This window comes from Momordica charantia (genome assembly GCF_013281855.1).
Source record: "Momordica charantia cultivar OHB3-1 chromosome 4 unlocalized genomic scaffold, Mcharantia_2.0 BLBB01000004.1, whole genome shotgun sequence".
Taxonomy (NCBI): Eukaryota; Viridiplantae; Streptophyta; class Magnoliopsida; order Cucurbitales; family Cucurbitaceae; genus Momordica; species Momordica charantia.
In genome coordinates this window covers 9,626,330-9,648,159 of record NW_028275162.1, presented here as the reverse complement: position 1 = coordinate 9,648,159, position 21,830 = coordinate 9,626,330, and the positions used below count along the sequence as shown (strand labels likewise).

Genomic DNA, 21,830 nt, shown 5'->3' with positions numbered 1-21,830 from the left:
TCTGATTAAATTTTTTTATTTAAATAATTAGAATTGATTTTTATAAAAAAATTTTCCATACTTGAATTTCAAATCTTTTTCTCGTACCCAACCTAAAAAATGTCATATTTTTCTCATATCACAATTACTACCAAATTTTTACTTTTGTAATCAAAATTTAAAAAATTCACCTCTCACCGAATTTGGTTTTTTTTCCGACTTTTTTTTTTTTGTTGATAAAACATATATCATCTAAATGATTATATAATATATACTTTTTATTATTATATACTATTATGTTATAGAATATATTTCAACTACCATTATATAATATATTTTTATCCCATAATTTACAGTATGATAAACTCATATACTACTCCAAAATGTTGTATAATATATAGTTTTTAGTTGTATATACTCAAATATTTAGGTTATATAATATAACTCTTTGTGGTATATATAGTTATGTGATATATACCTTGAAGTAATCCATATATCCAAAATCTAATCAACTCCCTAACATGATTTTAGGTTTCTAAATTAGAGATTTAGGGATCTAGGGATTTTCAAAACAAAAATAAGGGATTTCATGAAACATGATTGCACGATTTTAGAGATTTCGAAACAAAAATTAATTCTAAATTTAGTTTCATATTTGATTTTATTTTTTATTTTTATTTAACAACCTATAAGTAATTTTTCTAATAGAAAAAAACAGAATATTGAAAAGTTGAAAATAAAATATAAAAATTAATAACAAAAGTTCAGAAGCAACAAAAGAGATCTAAACCATTAAAATACCTTCAATGAAGAAGTCAAATTGCACACATGTACTGGTAGTAACTTCAACAAAACTTCGCCAAGCAAATAGAGACAGATGCCATTGCCACCCTTTGAAACATACTGCATGATAGCATTAACCTGCAAAACTGTGACATGGTGAGGAATTATTTCAGCTCTGCCATTTCCACATATACTTTCAGTATAAATTCTTTTACAAAACCTTATACTCTAGACCCGAAACCAGTCTAGACACAGGAACTGCATTCGCCACCAAGAAGTAAATTAAACAGGGCTTCAGAATAGCACTTAACACTGGAAGAGCTATTTGGCCTTTCCTGCAGCTAGAAGAAGTTAAGGATAATGTGCCAATAGGCCGGACCTGAATTCAGACAAGACTCTTCTTTGTTTGAGCTGTGCTCCCACGCACGCAAGTACATAACCGACTCAACAAGTGGAAAGTTCATCTGTGATATTATTTCATGGCAAGCTTAAAAGTTTAAGCAAGTATAACAGAAAAAGTTCAACAAAATATGTCTAGAAATTTAAGATGTGTTTGAAATAACTCTCTGTATAACCATAACATGGAGAAACACGACTGCGAGGTTACGATCGAGTGGTGGAACCAAAATGATAGATCTACCTCGACAAATATGAATGTTTCGACAGGTGGATTTGATCACCTTTTGTAGGAAAATATCAGAATTTCTACAGCTTCAACCCTACTGAAGTACATGGTGTTTTCATTTTGACTAAGCACGGTGATGAAATTAATCAACAGTTTACAACAATTTTGGAGATTCGTATGTAATGTTTTTACAAGAGTGGGAATTAACCAACCAATCAGAATTTAGAACCTATGGTAAAAAGGTGAAAAGACTTCAGAACTAAATTATCAAACAGGCACCATTTTCCTGTAATTAACTTGCCAAACAAACACAGCATTTACAGGACCCAGGAAAGCAGTTGGGTTTTTTTTTCCTTTTTTTTTTGTTTTTGTTTTTGATTATGTTTTTTGTTTTTTGTGTTTTTTTTTTTTTTTTTTTTGCCTTCCTTCCCAAGATAGTTCTTACTAAAAACAACCCTACTAGTATACATATTAATGTGGTTCTTATGCACTACAGAATGTTAACACTACTCTAATCTTTGTATTTTTGTTGCTGCTCAACTTCCTTGTGCTGCGTTGATGACCTTAATTCATCATTATCAAACGGTAAGACAACTACAGGGGCTGCAGGCACGGAATCCCAGCGCTCTCTCAAGAATTTCATGAATCTCTTTACTGTTTCCTGTCGAAACTGAAGCTCGCGTGTGAATAAATCAAAGATTAGGACAGATATTACATACTTGAAAGGAACAATAAGGAGTATAATTGCAGAAGACAACACCACCAGAGCAACTTCAGTGGTTATCTGCAAAAGACATTTAATGAAGATATTAATAATATCTTTCGATACAAGGTTTCTAAAGCTAGGAGAAAAATAAGGTTAAATTAGAAGTTGAGTCCAGACCATTGTATCTAGTAAGTTTCTAAATTTTAAAAGATGTCCAATAGGTTTTGAACTTTTAATTTTATATCAAATTGGATCCATGAACTTTAAAAATGTCTAATAAGTCTCTATATCAATTTTGTGTCTAATAAATCCCTAAACCGTATTCCACATTTTTTTAGAATTTACCGACTGAATTTTGTGTCTAATAAGCCCTGACCTTTTCATTTGTGTCTAATATGTCCATGAATTATAGGTCTCGGACAATTTTGACAAAAAATTGAGAGTTCAAAGACACTTTTAAAATTCAAAAGACCTATTAAACACTATTTAAAGTTCAAGAACCTTTGTGTCGAATAAGCCCTGACCTTTTCATTTGTGTCTAATAGGTCCATGAATTATAGGTCTCGGACAATTTTGACATAAAATTGAGAGTTCAAAGACACTTTTAAAATTCAAAGACCTATTAAACACTATTTAAAGTTCAAGGACCTGTTAACCAAAAAATATACAGATTCGGAGACTCAATGAAACTCTTCTACCACTAATGTTCTCAAACTCCATCAATGTAAAAAAAACTTGGGTTCCACAGTGAAACATACCTGAGTCTGACCTGCAAGTATAATCGTACGCATTTTGAGGAGTGAGACATTCACATTCTGCAAAAAATTTTCCACATCCCGCATGGCATCTTTTACAGCCATAATTTTTTGAATGGTATTAGAAGGTGGCTGATCATGGATGGTTACTTTTCCGAAAGATCGGCCAAGGCGACCTTGCTGCTTGAGTCCTTTCAATGTCAGCATTCCAGCCGCCACCATCATTAATGTCGTAGGAAATACAAGTGATAGCAAGTTTCTGTCAACGAATCAAGATGTCAACTCCAACAACTAATGATGGAAATAGAGACGAACAGGAAATAAAGAAAATAAAGAAAAAAAATGGGGAAAATGATAAGGCAACCATTGTTAAGAAGATTATCAAAAATCTGAGGGATCAAATAGACACGGATAAACATTCATACTCAAGTAGTAAACTTTATATTAGTTGGACTGGAGCTGAAGTAAAACGTAAACTTTTTATCTAACAAAACAAAAACTACTCTCCCCTGACCCCTTAGTAGAAGGATGAAGTTTGGTGAAAATACCAATTAGAGGGTACTTTTCATTTTTATCTTGGCTATAGGATTAAAAGCACTTTCAAAAATTCTAAAAATATCCAAAAGCATTTAAAGTACTTTAAACGGAAGCACTTAATTAGTGTTTTTCTAAAAATGCTTATAGAAAAAGTGTTTCACTTAAAGCGTCATCATCAAAAGTCATCTCAACTAACCCACTAGTTTATTTCGGGAACCAAACCAATAAAGATAGAACTTTGAAAAGGTATTAAATATTGACATATAGTTAAGGACCACATAAATAGATTAAGAAATATAGGAGGCTGATCAGAAAACTTAAACAAGGCCAGACAATTTATTGATGGACTACGGATGCACTTCCAACAGATCACATCCTCTGCATTTCCAAAACTTTCGGGCAATTTAAAGGAGCTAGCTATCAATTAAGACAAACTGACAAATGATTAAAGTCGATACGTGATACTTCTTAGAAATTATACCTGAAGATAATTGTATATGCAACTGCTAGAAAGGAAACAGTCAAGTATGGCTCCTCCCAACGTCGAAGTTTATTGAAGCCCTTGGCTATCATGGTTACAGGAAGTATAAGTTCCTGCCAGATGCAAAATAAAAACACATTTTCACGGTTTGCGAAGAGAGACCTTAGACCATATATAAAACCCAACATAGACAAACAAGGTCGATAACTAAATATGTGAAAAATTTAATTGACCAATATCTGGGGTCTTTTCTGCTCTACCACTTCATGAATTTAATTGATCCATGTCTTGGGACATCCTGTACCGCTGTTAAGATACTCCTCTTTCTTATTTGGAGAGATAATAAAAAGAATAGGTAAAGCATAGATCTCATATTATCATGAGGAAGAATGCATACGATGCACCATAGCCACAAGAAGAAAATAAATTAGCAAGTAAAATTGCGTATGCGTAATAATATAAGATGGAATGTATATATCAAAAAATAACCAACTTGAACGAATAAAATACAATTACAAATTATCTTTTCATCACATTTGCACAAATATGATATAAAAGCTCAGACGATAAGTAAAAAGTAGTCCCAAAAATTGATAGACGACGAAAGAATGAAAAACATCGTAGAGACCTTCAATCAAAAGAAGCAAGGATGATTCATGATATAACAATTAATGAAACTTAAAAAGGCCACTGAAAATTCCAGGAGACAATTTTAACGCATTTATTGGCCTGGAGCTATCAAGTTTAAAGAACTGGAGATAAGTTATTTGTATGAAATTTTGGATGTGTAAACTTTCCGTCACCCGAGTGCAAAATAAAAGCAGAATTAAGATAAATAAAAATATATGTATTTAGTAAAGAATCAGAAGAATGAACTTTAAAGGATGAGAAGGAAAGAGAAAAGTAATATTGAAACACGACCTTGAAAAGATCAATATTACTAGGTATTCCTTTAATCATTGCAGAATCAATTGTAGCTTGAGTTTTTTCAGCCACTTGGCGTCGCTGTTTGCAAGTTTCAGCTGCCCTTTCTACTAGGGACATTCCTGCTACAACAAGATTTTTACTCAATATAACCCCTTCTCTCACTGATGCATTCTTCCAGAATGAAATGGATGTACTCGTATCCCAGGAGGGAGATTTCATCCAATTACGTAGGTAAACACTTCCATCAGTGTCAAACACGTGATGACCACCTTCATACACCTCGTCTGATGATCTTGCTGTTTGAACTACCTGATTGTCCTCCGCAAGAAAGTTTGTCACCAAGGGCCCACCCCAAATGTTCACAGCCAATGTCTGACAGACAACATCACCATAGGGTGCATTTTGTAAGAATGAAAATGGCACAAGTTTTATTGGATCATCCAATAACTTTCTCATAAACTGAAGGGCCTGAAGTCTAGCTATGCTATTAGTTGCATTAGTCATAGCCCTTTCGTTTCCTTTATGAGCACCATACACGTGAAAGCGTGATTCATCATTATCCTCAGGTCCATACTCACGTATAAACTTATGTACAGCAACAACTTCACTAAAAAATGCATACCAGACGTCTCGCCTCATTTCACCTCCCAAGTCAACAAATTCTAAAACCCATGTTTTCATCCTGTAAAATAATAACAAGAGGTAAAAGGATAAGTTAAATGAAAATTTGAGAAATACTACAATGCCATATACCATACTCAATTGCAATGACACTAAAGGCTTGGTGGAGTTCCAAATGCGAATATAGAAACTACAACTTTATGGTATTTTTATACGTAGAACATTAAACATAATTAAAACCTAAGTATAAGGAGAAAAAATCCTCGTTAAATCTACAATGTACATCATTGTAAAAAGTTCTAAGAGGAAAACAAATGAATACCTACAAGGCTAAAAACTAATTCAATTTTGAAGCCCATAAGAATTCAAATAGCTATGATGGGTGAAACGGTACAAAAGGTTCTGCTAAATTTTGAAAAATGTTTCCAGCCTGCATATTAATCAAGAAGAATATTTTCAGAATATTTCTATAAAATTACAATTAATTTACATAATACAGTCAACTCCAGTAAATATATTATATGATTTCCACCACTTCATCCCAAGTTGGTGAGACAACATTCTCCATGCCAAGCCATTCAAACCGTTCATTGACAAATCTGCTAGTTTTCCATTTGAAACAAATGAACCACAAACAAGTCCTTTATTAAGCTTATCTTTTAGGAAGTCTCAATCAAACTCTATGTGCTGGGTGCTATCATGTAGCATACAATTGTGGCCTAAGTTGATTGCTGATTGTTGCTGTCAAGTCTCACTGGTCCTTCTCAGGTAATTTGATAAAACATTATATAAGTATGTAGTAACTGCATTGCAAATAAGTCTCCCATCTTTCATTTGGAAAAAAAATGAAAAGTCAAGGGTCTTACTCTGAGCTGGATGATACTGAAACAGCAGAGTCAAAAAGTACAGAGCCAAAAGGTCCTACTTTTGCCTTGTCCACCTGCACTCCATCTTTTGTAAGGTCCAATCTTGCGACATCTTTCTGCTTCTGCCCAAATATTCCAACTGCCTGTACCGATCCAAAGAAATGAATGATCTGAAATGAAGATTGCTTTAACACTAGAAACGCTAACACTTTATTTTAGATAAAGTGTTCATGATGTATGATGTATTTCACCTCAATTTCTTTTGCTTCCAATTTAATTAGTTCTATGCACATTTTTGCAGGCTGCTTATGGTTTTTATTTAGAAAACATTCACTCTTAGATGACGTCATGAATTTAATTAATTCAAGATTTTTTAAAAAAGCACAAGTTAACTAACATTATCCAATATAAGTTGATTCATATATCGTACATTCGTACTTAGCTAAACAATAAGGTCAGTACAAACATGTGTGGGCTAAGAAAACACTATGAAAAGATATTCAAACTTTAAAATAAAAATAAATAAGTAAATAATACTTATAGATGATGTCTGGCTTGCGAATCTGTCTAGGTTTATTAAGTCTAGATTTGTTAAATCTGAAATTATTAACGGTACGTTTGGTTGGTGATCTGAAAATAAAAATTTGAAAACAAGGGATTGAAAAACAGATTTGTATTATTCTTTGTTTTCAGTGCTTTCAGATATTTGGCAGCAGATTTGGAAATTGAATCTCAATTTAAAAACTTGTTCAACTGTTTCTAACAATGTAAACTAGTTGGAGTTATCAACTAAATATTGAGTTCAATATAAGATCATGTTAATTAATTTGTTAAACATTTTTGTTATAAATTTTGTAGAATCGTTAATTTACAATATTGTATAATTTATCATATATTATATTTAACATATTGTAACTTTTTAAAAAAATTTAATGAATTAGAAAATGAAATAGTATATTTATCAAAGTTTTTATATTTTTTAATAGAACTCTGCATTTCAAAGTTTCAAACTCAAAACCCGAGAACACTAAAAACATAAAAAAGTAATTTTCAAAATTTCCACTATTTGGGTCACAAAATCTAGAAACAGTTTTCAAAAAACAAACTTGTCAAATAGATATTCATTGAATTTATTTGATTTAGTAGATCTAAAAACAAGAAACAGAATTCGGATTGCCAACCAAACAGGCCCTAAGTTGTCAATCCTATTCTTGCAAAATTGGGTTTGTGCAACTTTTATTTGGTCGAAAGATTTAGATTTGAAATAAAAATATTAGGATAATTTATATAAAATACCTTTGCGGAAAAAAAATTATATAAAAATATATATATTACAAAAAAAAATTCATTCCTGATTGAAAAGTATCAGATTTAAAGAAACTCCCTCTGGGAGTGGAAAAAGAAACGTTTTTTTCTAGCCTCTATGAATACAGGAAAATTACAAGTCCCCAATAATATAAAAACTATTTAATATATAAAAATAAAATTATACATTAATTTTATTTAAAGTATCATAATATTTTTCTCATGAAATTAGTACGTATTACGATTGAATAAAATATTTTTAATACTTCTTTTATACAAATTTATCTAACTAGAATTCATCAATAATAATTGACTAGCATGAAATTTATACTGACATAATATATTTTATTTATTACTTACAATTCTAACTAATTTTATTTACTTATTTTTAAGAAGGGTGAGTTTTGACCTTTGCCTGCGGTCATATTGTTAAAATTACCATCAAAACACAATTTTCTTTGAGAAACTAATATGCTTGATTAAAAACATAATTTTCTTTGAGGTGGTAGATTAACCCTTTTGCACCACGGTTCTAGAAAATTCATTTACTAATATGTCTTTGTTTCAAATGCCAATGGAAGACTCAAAGCAAATTGAGAGAAATATGAGAATTTTTCTAGGAGGGCAACTCTAATGGTAATATGAAGCATTTAGTTTACCTGGAATTAGAAGAGGTTGGGATTGGGTATTTGGTGGTCTTAACTTAACCAGCAAAGTCGAACGCGTCTAGCCAAATGGACCTGGAGATTTAGTCAAGAACCATTTTCTCTGTGGCATAAAGTAGTGGCAACCATATATGGTACTAATTTGTTTAATTGGCATTCTCTGGAAAGAAAAAACAGCGGCTCAAGATGTCCTTGGACTAATATCTCTAAACAATGGACGGTTCAACATTGTTCTTTATTCAAAATTAAAACATATATGCAAAACTTTGGGAAGGTAGCGATGCTGAGAAACTTAAGCATTTGGTTAGATGGAATGTGATTACTAAATTACTTGAGGAAGCAGGCTTGGGAGTTGGAGGTTTAATGTTAAAAGTCGGGCACTTCTTCCAAAATGGGGTTGGTGATTTTACATCAAACCTTCATCTCTTTGGCGATGGCTCGTGAAAAGTATTCATGGTCTTGAACCTCTCAGATGGTGTACAAAAACCAAACTGAATGGTTGTTAGTGAAATCCTTGGATTTCCAGGCAATGCAAACTTGTGAAAAATTTAGCTTCTTTCAAGCTTCGCAATGGTAAGCAAACTATTTTTTGGCATGATTATTGGCTAGGGGACTCTCCTCTTAAACTTACTGGGATCCTTCACTTTCCACCTTGGAAGATTGAGAAGAAATTTAAAGGGGGATGAGTTGGCTGACTTTAACCTTCTGTTGGCTAGGCTGGATGTCATTTCCTTAATACATGGGAATGATGCTAAAAATTGGAGTATTGATTCTTCGGGTGCTTTCCCCGTGAGTTCTTTATCCAAGACTTGTGTCATTTTCTTCCCCACTTCAAGAAGGGTTGTTCTCAGCTATTTGAAATTCAAAAAGCCCAAAGAAAGTAAATGTTCTTATACGGATTTTGTTATACTTTGTTTTAAACGCAGCAGAGATATTACAAAGGAGGCTCGAGGGTTTCTACCTCGGTTTTACAGCCATAAGTATGTGTACCATGTGAGCATGGTGAAGGTTAGCACCATGTATTCTTTAGTTGTCCTTATGCTGCATCTCGTTGGACTTCCTAGAAATCGATCTATGAATCGACTCGAGACGCGGATAAGATCAGTGGGTCTTTGACAACGTTGCTAGCAGAAGTATCATTCAATTGCTAAATTGTCTGGCTTTATTCCCCTCATGCTCATTTGTTATGGGTCAAATGCAGTCAAAGCTTTTGTCTCAAAAATTTGGTTTGAGGGTAACCAAAGGATCTTTAAAGACAAATCTAAAGTTGGGTTAGAGCGGTTTAATTTAGATTTATTCAAAGCTTCACAGTGGAGCTCCCTCTCTATTTTTTTTTTCATCCATTATTTTACCAATATTGTTGTGAACTGGGATGCCTTTATTTTCTGTCCTTAGTATTTTGCTTTCATTTTCTTTTATTTCTTTCACCTACTTGTATCTTTGAACATTTGTGCTATCTTTTTATTATATCAATGATAAGTTTGTATCTTGCTATAAAAACAAGTAAATAACTAATAATTAGAAAGAAATAAAGGAAAAAAAATGGCTGGAGATCCTAGAAAAAAAAAAACTAAAAACTGAAAACTAAATTGATACTGAAGTTACTGTTTTCTAGAATTTTAATCCAACGATGCTTTTCTTTCCGTTTCTTTACATTAGTTATGTGCGTCTGCATCTATTTACTTAACAGTACTATGCCTCAGGTATAAAGGAGCAAAGTTCCGACTCCTGGTTATCCAAAAAGAGGAAAAAAAAAAATTGTCTACTCGGGGATTGTCTCCTGGATCTTCTGATAACAAAAAAGTGATTAATACCTCAAAATAGACCGCCTTATCAGTAAGAGTGAGTTTTCCTGGCCATGCAATATTATTCTCCCATTTCAAAACTGGTCTCTTCTTGCTGGAACCAATAGATAGGATATTCTCACCAGAGAACTGTCTGTTATCTCGAACTCGATATAATTTCCGTCCTTCATGAACCCTACAACCAGACCAGCTGAAATTAATTTACGAAAACATATTAAACTTAAGATTCAGCACAATTAAATGTTTGCTTAGATAGTAACAAGTGACAAGAATTAGAACATTAGAATGTTTTTTCAACCCAAGTTCTATGTTATACGCAAAACAGCTGCTACTTTTAGACTGCAATAAATCTAGAAGCTAAGCTAAAAGCCAATGTATAGCTATTGTCCTCTAGATTGATGTTTAGAGCAACTAATTCACGAATACCTGATTAGGTTATGGTTGTGCCAATCTTATCACAGGATCAGTTCCCCATGAATCATGTAAACTGGAGGTGGTGGCGAAGCTACCATTATCTAAATTACACAATACAAAGACAGTTTGGAAATTGGTGATGGTGGCAAAGCTCAATTGACAATTATGTATTTCCTAGCTTAGGAGAATTTTTTGTCCAAAGACTTATGTAATTATCCTTCTTTATAATTTGAAATAATTGGACAGCATTCCAGTAATCTCCTTTCGTATTACGGGTGAGAATCTTACCCTCTCTTTTAAATCTATATTTATTAACTAAATTGTTGCAAAGCTCCAAACAAAGAAAAAAAGAAAAAGAAAAGAAAAGAAAATACACTTCTGGTCCCTTTAGTTTGTTTTTTTCCCTATAGTTTAAAAGCTAACAACTTCACCCTGTAGTTTAACAAATACCCACTTTTAGTCCAACAGGTACTTTAACTTTTAGTTGATCATCATAATTGTGATATAACAATTAACTAGTGACGTGCCATATAGCTTGACCTAGTGTTGTGAGAAAGGAGTTGACACCTTTTGAACAATACACTTTCAAGTGTACACTTTAGTTCAATTTTTTCTAGAGTGGGTTTTAATCTTTTTCCAGGCACGTCTGAGAGAAATAATAATAAAATATTGGAAACATTTTTTCTTTTTTGTGTCGCACACATGTCCAGATGAATCTGTGTCCGTGCTCCTTAAATTAAGTCCACTGTTATCTCCTCAATCCATTAAAGCTGATTCCCATTAAGAAAAATCTCAGGACTTCGATTTTTTTTTTTTCCCTCTTCCCACCTAACAACTGCTTGAATCCATGATTAGAAACAGCTGAATCTCTCTGAGAGACTGAAGAAACGGCTGAAAAAAATCTTGAACTTGACTAAAGATCTTTAGCCCGCTTATCCATCTTTACAAAATTTGAATTTTCGTAATTCATTTGTTAAAAGTTTGAAAAACTAAACCCTAGAGAGAAAGGAAGAGAGATGAGACAGTGATCCATTTTCTGTGTGCTGCCAAGACTAAGCATGAACTAATCATCAACTAAATAATCAAAAGAGAATTATGTCCAGACAATAATAATTATAATAACTCAATTAAAATGAGAGATATTAGATTTCTTGTCCATGAAACTATCTCATGTGCTGAGAAGGAATGATAAATAAACCAACCTATCAATATTTTATTTTCATTTGATGTCACTATTATAGATATACTTATACAACTGTACCGTGGCCAAATAAATGATTGAGAAAGAATAATGATACTCACTTGAGTAGTTCATCAACATATTTGAGCCACAAACTCAAAGAGATGCTCTGTTCATCACCGGCAAGTGCCTTAAATAGATTATGTACTGTGGATCGATCTGCAACACCAGAAATAGCTGGTGCAATACGTGTAAAAGCCTCTTCTCTAACTAACATTTTCTGCAATGCCAAAAAGGAAGCAATTTTGATATCAAGCTTGTCAATATACTCATCAATAACAAGTTATTAAATTTTCTAACAATTTTCAAACAAATCAAGTGATCCCCAAACTAAGAGAAAGGGACAGAAGGCATATATAATAATATCAGTGACTTTCCCCATCGTTGTCAGTTACCTAAATTTCCTAGCATTTACAAAATCATATTTCCACAAGTTATCAGTGGTACTAAAAAATCATTGTGAATTGTGTTGTGATATGTTAGAATCAGTTTAAAGCTATTTGTGAAATATTCGAGCATTATTTCTTTGACATATGTTTCAACAAAAATGCATGACTTCAAATGGTTTGCTGCATTTAAGTAATTTCTTCTTTCAACCGCTACTTTTTTCTTTTTAACAAGAAACAACTCTTTATTGATAAATGAAAAGGAGAAAAAGTTCAAGGATACAAACTCCCAAAGGAGTGGGAGAAAGAGAGAAAATTATGAAATAACTAGAGAAGGGCTCAATAAGGAGCATTACAAACTAAATTAGAAAAAAGAACCATGAAATCCAAAGACCATGACAGAGGGACCAGTAAACTTCATAAACGAATTTTGAGACTTCATAAACGTAATCTCCACAGATCTTCAAAACTCAATTGGTTGAAGAAGAATCCGGATCAACATAGAAGTTCTTTGGATCAGTTCTTTAATAACTATTTTGTAGGGGAGATTTGGAGAGAGATAGAATTCATGGGATATCTGAAGGTAAGGAAAGGGAGGATGGAAAAGTTTGGACTTAAGTTGTTTCAGTCGTTCCAGCTCGGCTACTGCTAGATAGGACTTAAAGGAGGGGCGCGTACATGGGATTGTTTAAGAATCATATTGTTAGCTTAAATATATTACGAAGACTTCTGCTTAAAAAAACTCCAAAGGAAAATCAGCTAGATTATAACTAGAATTTCTGCATCTAATAAATCAGTAAAAGAAAAAGGATTCTCCAAATAAATAAATGCAGTCATTTAAGTAAACAGATATATATTTACTATAAGGTACAACTGATGTAGGTCTAATATTGTAACAACTCTTATTAATTGTTTTATTTGTTTCAATTAGTTTTAGGCTTAGCTTAAAACCGTTAACCTCATGTAAATCATTCATATTCCCTAAGCCTTTATTTTGGATAAGAATCACATTCCCTAATCATTTTTTTTGGATAACGATAAGAATCATATTCCCTAATCCTAGCCTATATATAAAAGCATGGGCTCCCCCTCTGTAAACATGTATTTTGAAATTAATAAAATAAACCTAATTTTCCTTACGTCACAAACAACCAAGATCCAAGGAAATTCGAAGTACTGCAAAATAATTCAAAATTGGATGAATAACCTGAAAAGAAATTTCCTCTGAAGCAGGCTCGTGATAAGGATTTTCCCATGCAAGCATTGTTATGAATATCAGCCTCTGAAATGTGGGTTCCTGGAAAAAAAAATGTTAAAGGCAGAAAGCTTAGTAGTTTCTGAAAACAAATATTTACGCTACAAGAGTGATCTATACAACTGCATTCTCCGCAGTTTGTTAACATGAACGCAAGCCTCCACCCACAATTATCACTAATGACAGAGCATATCTAAGCTCCAAAAATCCATTTATCTAGTACACATAAGGGCATCACATACACAGCAGCAGCAGCAAAAAAAAAAAAAAAAAAAAAAAAAAAAAAAAAAAAAAACCTCCAGGATGTCACAAACTTCTAATAATTCTTTTGAAATTAAATATGATATATCCACTGGATAATTGACTCGATTACAAAATCTTACCAGGCTCAACCTGCTCACTTGCTATAATTTTTTCCAACCAACCCAGAGTGTTATGAAATTCACTACAAGGAATTAGCTGGAACCTTAGAAAATAACTCTAAGGTATAAAATAAGCAACAAATAAATATGCCAACTTAATGTTGTATACATGACCAAGGTAACATAGAAGACCAAAACCAAAGTTGCAAATTTCCTTTAGTGGATATCTTTAAAAATATTATAGATCAAAACTCAAAAAATAAAAATAATATATATGTAAAATCACTATTGAACCTAAAAACTTACTCTGATGGATTACATATCAATATTTACCCTTTCCTTCACTTGTGGGCTTGGAAATTTTCAAAACGCCCAATAAGTGGTTATCATTATCAATAGGAAAAGAAATAACACTCAAGCGTACAAACACAAAATCTTTTTCTCTGATATTATGTTAAATTACAACTAAACGCAAAAGCCTAAGACTTAAGTTAATGAGTTACAGTAAATATATAAAGTACTTCAACAATAAAATAAAAGAAAAAATCAATTTTTACCCATAAACTTAGTTCAACATCATCATTGGGCCCCAAGCCCAAAGGTCAACCCAAGCCTACCAGCTCAAGGTCAATGTTTGACTGGCCCGACCCAACCTAGCCCTTCCATCCATTAGATTAGACATGGATCTTCATTTTTTAAATTGAGTCAGCTCATGGACCAGCCCATTTGAGCCATATTTGGATCGACCCCGACCCTAAAGCTCGATCCAATAAGTAATAATATTATTATATAATGTATTAATATATTATTTATTCATTATTAAAAAAAAAAACAACAACACATCAGCCCATTCAATAAACTGACATGCAGACAACTTTGGCATTATCAGTCAATTTAATCGATTGATATCTCAAGGACATGGGGAGGGTCCCCATAATCTTTGTTGTAATGTTTTTCTTTTTTTTTCCTTTTTTAAATGTACAATTTTTTTACAAGAACAAAATTTTTTAAATTTTAACAGTTCCTTTTGTTGATATTTTAAATTTTGAAATTATTATTTCATATTACTTTAAACACATCTATTATTATTTATTAGGTAGTAAATTTTTTTTTTTTAAATATAAAATTCTTATAAATATCAATTTTAATTTCCTTTTCTCCACTCTAATTCTATTTCTCAATCTCAATTTCTCTTTCATAATTAATCTCAATTTCTCTCAAGTTTCAACTCAAAGGATTTAAGTTATCAATTTTTCTTAAGCTTCGTATTTAACCATCGTCCTTTATCTCAAAATTTTCTAAATTTTCAAGTATTCTTAATTTTAATTGTTTCAGGTTTTCAACTATTTCCAAAATTTCATCATATTCCACTTAACTTTTTTTAAAACGTCTCGTAGTCATGAAAATAATTAAAACATAATTGAAAATAAATTATTATATAGGTTAATTCTAGGCTAATCCAAGCCCAATCCACTTTGGTCCATCGAATTAGGCTCGTCAATTGGGTATGACTTATGTGCTTAAGTTTGAGTGGTTGGGCCGGCCCAAGCTTAGCCCAAACAGTACTCGAGGCCCACAAGGCTTGGGCCGTTGCTTCTTTGAGTCGGTCGGGTCGGCTCAATAATGAGGTTGAAACTTAGTAAGGTGTATCGATCTTTTACCCTAAATTTTCAATTTCGAGTTGGAATTTAGACTTGATATTAGATATCCATAAATGAATTAAATTTACTCTATCCATCAGCTTAAATTTTTGGGTTGAGCGGTGGTTTATTCATCCTTAACATGGTATCAGAGCTTTAGGAAATAAAGCCCTAATTCTAAAAACCCTAGCCATCATCAGAAACCATAGCCGTTATCAGAAACACTAGTCATCACAAACAACTCACGACATCTCCCCTCGTCGGCATATCTCCGCCGGTCATCAATCGCACTGTCAACCGACGACCGTCACTGCCGTCCATCATCGTCGGCTGTCTCTGCTCATCTCTGCATTTCTTTTGTGTTCACGCCACATCGTCGCATATCCACAGTTCACCTACTCAGATTCGTTCGTAACCCGTTCGCAACAACCAGTCGCCGCCGATCTCGCTGCGGTCTAAAATCGTCGCCGATCTCTCCACTGTACTTCGTTGCCGCCCCATTCAGATTCAAGTTTTTTGGGCTTTTCAAACCCTAGGCCAGTCCTGCTTACAAATCAGTCCAGGAAAGTACTTCGGTTCAAACCGGTTCGAGTTGGTTCATCCAGCTTAACTTATTCTGCCTTGGTTTAACTCTCTTGGCTATGGTTATCTCCTTTCTAATATCAATTTGTGGCCTGATTTAATTTGGTTAATTATTTTCTGGTGTGGTTCTGTTGTCAGCTTTTGTTTAGGACAAGTTGTTTATTAAAAATGGTCCAAATCTCAACTGACAATGGTAGAGAAATGTTTGGTTATAGTCGTGGTGACTCAAGTATAGAGCAAATTCATCAAATCCTAAAATTGTTATCCTCCAATTTACCTTCTAATAACTCATGTGTATCCTTGACACAAACAGGCATTTATTCAAAGGCTTTCTCGTGTAGTAACTCATCTCCATAGATTATAGATTCTGGAGCTTCTGATCATATGACAAGTTCTTCTAATCTCTTTGAATCATACCTTCCTTCATATTCCAATGAAAAAGTTAGAATGGCAGACGATAGTTTTTCTTCTGTTGCAGGAAAAGGAACTAGTAAATTGACTGAGACCATTTCGTTACAGTCTGTCCTCCATGTTCCACAATTAGCCTGTAATCTTTTATCTGTCAACCAACTTTCTAAATATTCTGACTGTCGTGTTACTTTCTTTGAATCCCATTTATTTTTCAGAATCAGAACTCAGAGAGGATAATTGGTTGCAGTAGGATGCTTGATGGTCTCTACTACATTGATGAAGGTACCTTTAGTAATAAAATAACTTAGGGTCTTAGTAGTATTAGTTCTCCTTCTGTTAGGGAACAAATTATGCTTTGGCATCGTAGACTAGGACATCCCAGATTTTTCTATTTAAAATATCTGTTTCCAAAGTTATTTAAGGGAATTGATTGTTCATCTTTTAATTGTGAAAGTTGTGTTTTAGCAAAAAAATCATCGTTCCACATATTTTCCAAAACCTTATAAAGCTTCCAAACCATTTTACTTAATTTATAGTGATGTTTGGGGTCCTTCTAAAATCAATACTACTCATAGTGGAAGAAGATGGTTTATTACTTTCATTGACGATCATACTCACATGTCTTGGGTTTATTTGATGTCAAAAAAATCTAAGGTGAAAGACATTTTCAAAAACTTTTATGAGATGATTGAAACTCAAGTTCAAACAAAAATTTGTATTTTACATTCTGATAATGGAACTAAGTATTTTAATGAGTTTTTGGGAATTTTTTTGAAAGAAAAAGGTATGGTTCATCAGTCTACTTGTTGGGATACTCCTCAACAAAATGGGATTGCTGAAAGAAAAAATAGGCATTTACTTGAAGTAGCACGTGCTATAATGTTTTCTATGGATGTTCCAAAATATTTATGGGGGAAGCAGTTCTCACAGCGACCTACCAAATAAATAGAATGCATACTAAAGTTTTAAATTTCAAAACTCTCATTGACTCCTTTAAAAATATTTTTCCAACATCCCGCATATATCCTAGTCTACCTCTCAAAGTTTTTGGGTGTACTACTTACGTTCACACACCTAGTCATTTCAGGTCGAAACTTGACCCTTGCACTATTAAATGTATTTTCTTAGGCTATGCTTCAGGTCAAAAGGGTTATAAATGTTTTGATCCTCAGACAAAAAAACTTCTTGTGAATATGGACGTGCCTTTTTTAGAAAATCAACCATATTTTACCTAAAATTCTCTTCAGGGGGAGAAAATGAATTTGGAAGATAATTTTTGGGATATTTCTATTCCTCTTCCTAGTCCTATCTATTCGGATTTTACTAGTCCTTCGATGCCAAGTATAGAAACTGTCCAATCAGGGGGAGAAATACTACAAAACGATTCTGCGAATCCTAGTTCTGGGTAAAGTTTTATACTAGAAGGAAATTCAATCAGAGGAACCAAGATCAAATAGTTACTCCTTCACAAAGCTAATCTGAGACTCCGAGAAATGAAACTGAACTGTCTGATAATCCTCCCTCTACAACTTTGTCTAGTAATCCCTCTTCTTCAAATTTTCAAAATAATTCAGTTGTTGTCTCTGGCCTTGATGTTCCCATAGCCATTAGAAAAGGCGTTCAAAGTTGTACCAAATATCCTATTTCGAACTAGTCATAAGGCCTTCACATCTAGGATAACTAATTTGTTTGTTCCAAGGAATATACATGAAGCTTTAGAAGATCCAAATTAGAAACTAGCTGTCTTGGAGGAGATGAATGCTCTAAAGCAAAACAGTACTTGGGAGATAGTAGAGTTGCCAAAGGATAAGAAACTAGAGGGATGTAAATGGGTGTTTACCGTAAAATGTAATGCAGATGGTAGCTTCGAGAGATACAAGGCTAGATTGGTAGCTAAAGGCTCCACTCAAACCTACGGGATAGATTATCAAGAAACTTTTGCTCCTGTTGCAAAAATCAACTCTATTAGAGTTCTTTTGTCTCTTGCACTTAATTCAAATTGGCCTCTCCACCAGCTTGATGTGAAAAATGTTTTTCTTAATGGCAACCTTGAGGAAGAAGTTTTTATGGGTTTGCTACCAGGTTTTGAAAAGGAACTCAGATGGAATAAAATCTACAGATTAAAGAAATCTCTCTATGGCCTCAAACAGTCTCCTAGAGCTTGTTTCAAACGATTTGGAAAAGTCATATCGAGTTATGGATTTCTTTAGAGTCAAGTTGATCATACTATATTTTATAAACACTCTGAGAATAATAAGATCTCGATTCTGATTGTCTGTGTAGATGATATTATTCTCACTGGTGATGATGAAGCAGTACTAGTTGGTCTTAAGAAAAATCTAGCAAATAAGTTTCAAATCAAGGAATTGGGAACATTAAAATATTTTCTAGGAATGGAATTCGCAAGATCGAAGAAAGGTATATTCGTTAATCAAATAAAATATGTTCTTGACTTACTTGGAGAAACAGGATTGCTTGGTTGCAGGATTGCAGAAACTCCTATTGAACCTAACTTGAAATTACAAGCAGCAAACGCAGAAGAAGCAAACGCAGAAGAAATAAAGGATAGGGAACAATACCAGAGACTCGTGGGAAGATTAATTTATCTGTCACATACGCAACTAGATATTGCATTTGTTATAAGTAAGGTAAGTCAATTCATGCATGCACCTGGACCAACTCATTTTGAAGTTGTCTACGAAATCTTGAGATATTTGAAGGGAACTCCTGGAAAAAGGTATTTTATTCGAAAAGAATAACCACTTCCAAATAGAAGTTTATACTGATGTAGATTGAGCTGGAAGTACTACCGATAGGAGATCTACTTCTGGTTACTGTTCCTTCGTTGGAGGAAATCTAGTTACATGGAGGAGCAAAAAACAAAATATAGTGGCCAGGAGTAGTGCTGAAGCAGAGTTTAGAGTATTGGCTCATAGAATTTGTGAAGGTATATGGAGTAGAAGGATGCTTGAAGAATTGAAGATTCGTCAGACGACACCTATACGAATTTATTGTGACAATAAGTCTACCATATCTAAAGCTCATAAACCTATGCTACATGACCGAACCAAACATATCGAGGTTGACAAACATTTTATTAAAGAGAAGATTGATGTAGGAACAATATGTATCTCTTATCTTCCGACAACAGAGCAAATTGCCGATGTTTTAACTAAGGGACTTCCAAAGAAACAATTCGGCAATTTAATCAGCAAGCTGGCTATGGACGACATCTTCAAACCAGCTTGAGGGAGAGTGTTGGATTTATCAATATTTGTGTAAATATTAGTTGTCAATGTTAGTTGTTAATATTTAGTCTTTATTGTTATATTTAGTCTTTATGCTATTTATTGCTTTCCTTGTTTGTAGTAGGTCATTCTCCTATATAAGAAGACCTAAGTTACATGTTTGAATATAGCAGAATATTTTTTACTCTCTCAAATTCACACTTGAATAGATGTTGCAATTTTTACCTTTTAGGTTTTCTTAAGGAGAATTGTTAAAACTAATATTCTTGCAAGTATGATACAAATTAATGAGGCTTCAAAGCACTAGGGTTGGATTTTTGTTATAATTAGTGAATTTTTGGAGATTAATTTTTAAAAGGCTAAAGGCGACCTCGAGGCTTTTCCTCTCAAAGAGGCGGGGCATAAGCCCCGAGGCAGTATGAGACGTAAGCCTCAATTTTTAATTAAAAAATTATACAAATCTAAAATTCGTATGATCAAGCTAAACACAATAGTTATATAAAAGTATAAAAAAAAATTCATCTATTAATTGCCACTTAAATAAAAATCCTAGAAGAACGTCCTCAATATCACTACAATTATCACTAATATGATTGACTTATTCTATAAAATTTGTCTCGGATGTTTTTAAAGTCCACGTAGTAAAAGTATTGATTTATTATTTGTAAATATTAGCTGTAAATTAGTTGTCAATATTAATTATTATTTTATCTTTATTTCCAATTATGTTTGAGTCTATCTTCTATATAAGAAGGTCATGTATTGCTTATGATTAATATATTGGAATACAAATAATTTGATTCCATCAAAACTAAGTTGGTATCAGAGCTTAGGAAGTAAACCCTAACTCTCAAAACCCTAGCCATCATCAAAAATACCAAACCCTAATTTTAAAACCCTAGCCGTCATCTACCTCCGACGAACTCCCCACGGCAACGCAACTGTTGCCGTCGATCCGTCGTCCTCACCGTCGATCTGCACCGGTGTCATCCGCACAGATCAAATAAATTCAAATATCCTAAAGACATTTAGAAACCCTAGCCTCTGAACAGCTGCTGCCGCCCTCTTTTCATTGCCGGAACCCTAGCCGCCGTCGTCAAAAGGCGCACCTTACTTCCGGACGACTCTTTCGGGCTCGGGTTGTTCGCTTGCTGGGTTTATTTCGTCGTGGATTCTGTATCACTGATTGCAGATTCGGAGCTCAGAGGACATTGAGACTCGTCGCACCTCCGCCCGTCGCCCGTCGCCGTCTGTGCCTATTCTGATGCCGTCTGACGTTGATTCGAGCATTGCGCCTTCTTTCCGTCGTCGTTCGCTGCTGGTCGTGGGTAGTTGCGCCACCAAAAGGGAACGACAGACCCACCTCTGCAGGTCACCAGCGTTCGTAAGGAGGAAGACCATCGGAAATTTTTCTGGTGACCGTCTGCTATTTTTAGTTCGTGGGTTGTGGCTATCTTACAAACCCTAGACCGGTTTGGTCAGTTCGCTCGGTTCGGCTCAATTCGGTTTGCATTTAGGATCTGTTTGGTCCGGTTCGGACCGGTTCACTCAGATCGGTCTGGTTCATCCGGTTTGGTCTGGTTTGGTTCATCGGTTCTGTCTGTTTCTTGCCATTTTTTTTTGGCTTTCTGGTTCAGTCTTTCTACTCTAATATCAGTTTTGTGGTCTGATTGATATAGTTAATCTGTTTTTGCCACCATGGTTGAAGAAATCGTTGAAGTAACTCAAAGTTCCAACCAAAGTCTAGCAGAATATGAGAGTGACCGGGAGCAAGTTCACACTGATAGTGTTGACTCAAATCCATCTATTAAAGAGCATCTATCACAACAGCTAGAGACCAATTCGTCATTTGGTAATCTTTGTATTTCCTTGGCACAACAGGTAATTACGCTAGAGCATTTTCTTGTTTTGACTCATCTCCGTGGATCATTGATTCCGGAGCTTCTGACCACATGACTAGTTCTTCCAAAATATCATATTGCAATGAAAAAATTAAGGTTGCCGATGGCAGTTTCTCTTCTATTGCAGGAAAGGGAACCATTAAATTAACCGAAAATATCACTCTTCAATCGGTTCTTCATGTTCCTAAATTAGTCTGCAATCTTCTATCAGTTAGTAAACTCTCTAAAGATTCTAACTGTCTTGTTACTTTCTATGCATCTCACTGTGTTTTTCAGGATCGGTCCTCGGGAAGACGTTTGGATGTGCTAGGATGCTGGATGGCCTCTACTACTTTG

At 33.8% G+C, this 21,830-nt stretch overlaps 1 protein-coding gene across 6 annotated transcripts in view; it reads right to left on the bottom strand.

The window, feature by feature from the left end:
* Nucleotides 1-1,464: 1,464 nt before the first annotated feature.
* LOC111023786 (chromosome-partitioning protein, putative (DUF639)) overlaps nt 1,465-21,830 on the bottom strand; it is a 30,583-nt gene continuing 10,217 nt past the window's right edge. For 5 of the 6 annotated variants that reach the window (XM_022301265.2, XM_088122513.1, XM_088122514.1 and 2 more), the window contains 8 exons: nt 13,303-13,392; nt 11,772-11,929; nt 10,065-10,230; nt 6,281-6,423; nt 4,788-5,475; nt 3,867-3,979; nt 2,852-3,107; nt 1,465-2,171 (listed from right to left, as the gene is read on the bottom strand). In XM_022301265.2, coding sequence (XP_022156957.1) covers nt 1,899-2,171; nt 2,852-3,107; nt 3,867-3,979; nt 4,788-5,475; nt 6,281-6,423; nt 10,065-10,230; nt 11,772-11,929; nt 13,303-13,392 — 1,887 coding nt within the window. In that variant the 3' untranslated portion in view covers nt 1,465-1,898. The remainder of the gene's footprint in view (nt 2,172-2,851; nt 3,108-3,866; nt 3,980-4,787; nt 5,476-6,280; nt 6,424-10,064; nt 10,231-11,771; nt 11,930-13,302; nt 13,393-21,830) is intronic. The other variant, XM_088122512.1, reaches the window with a different exon arrangement.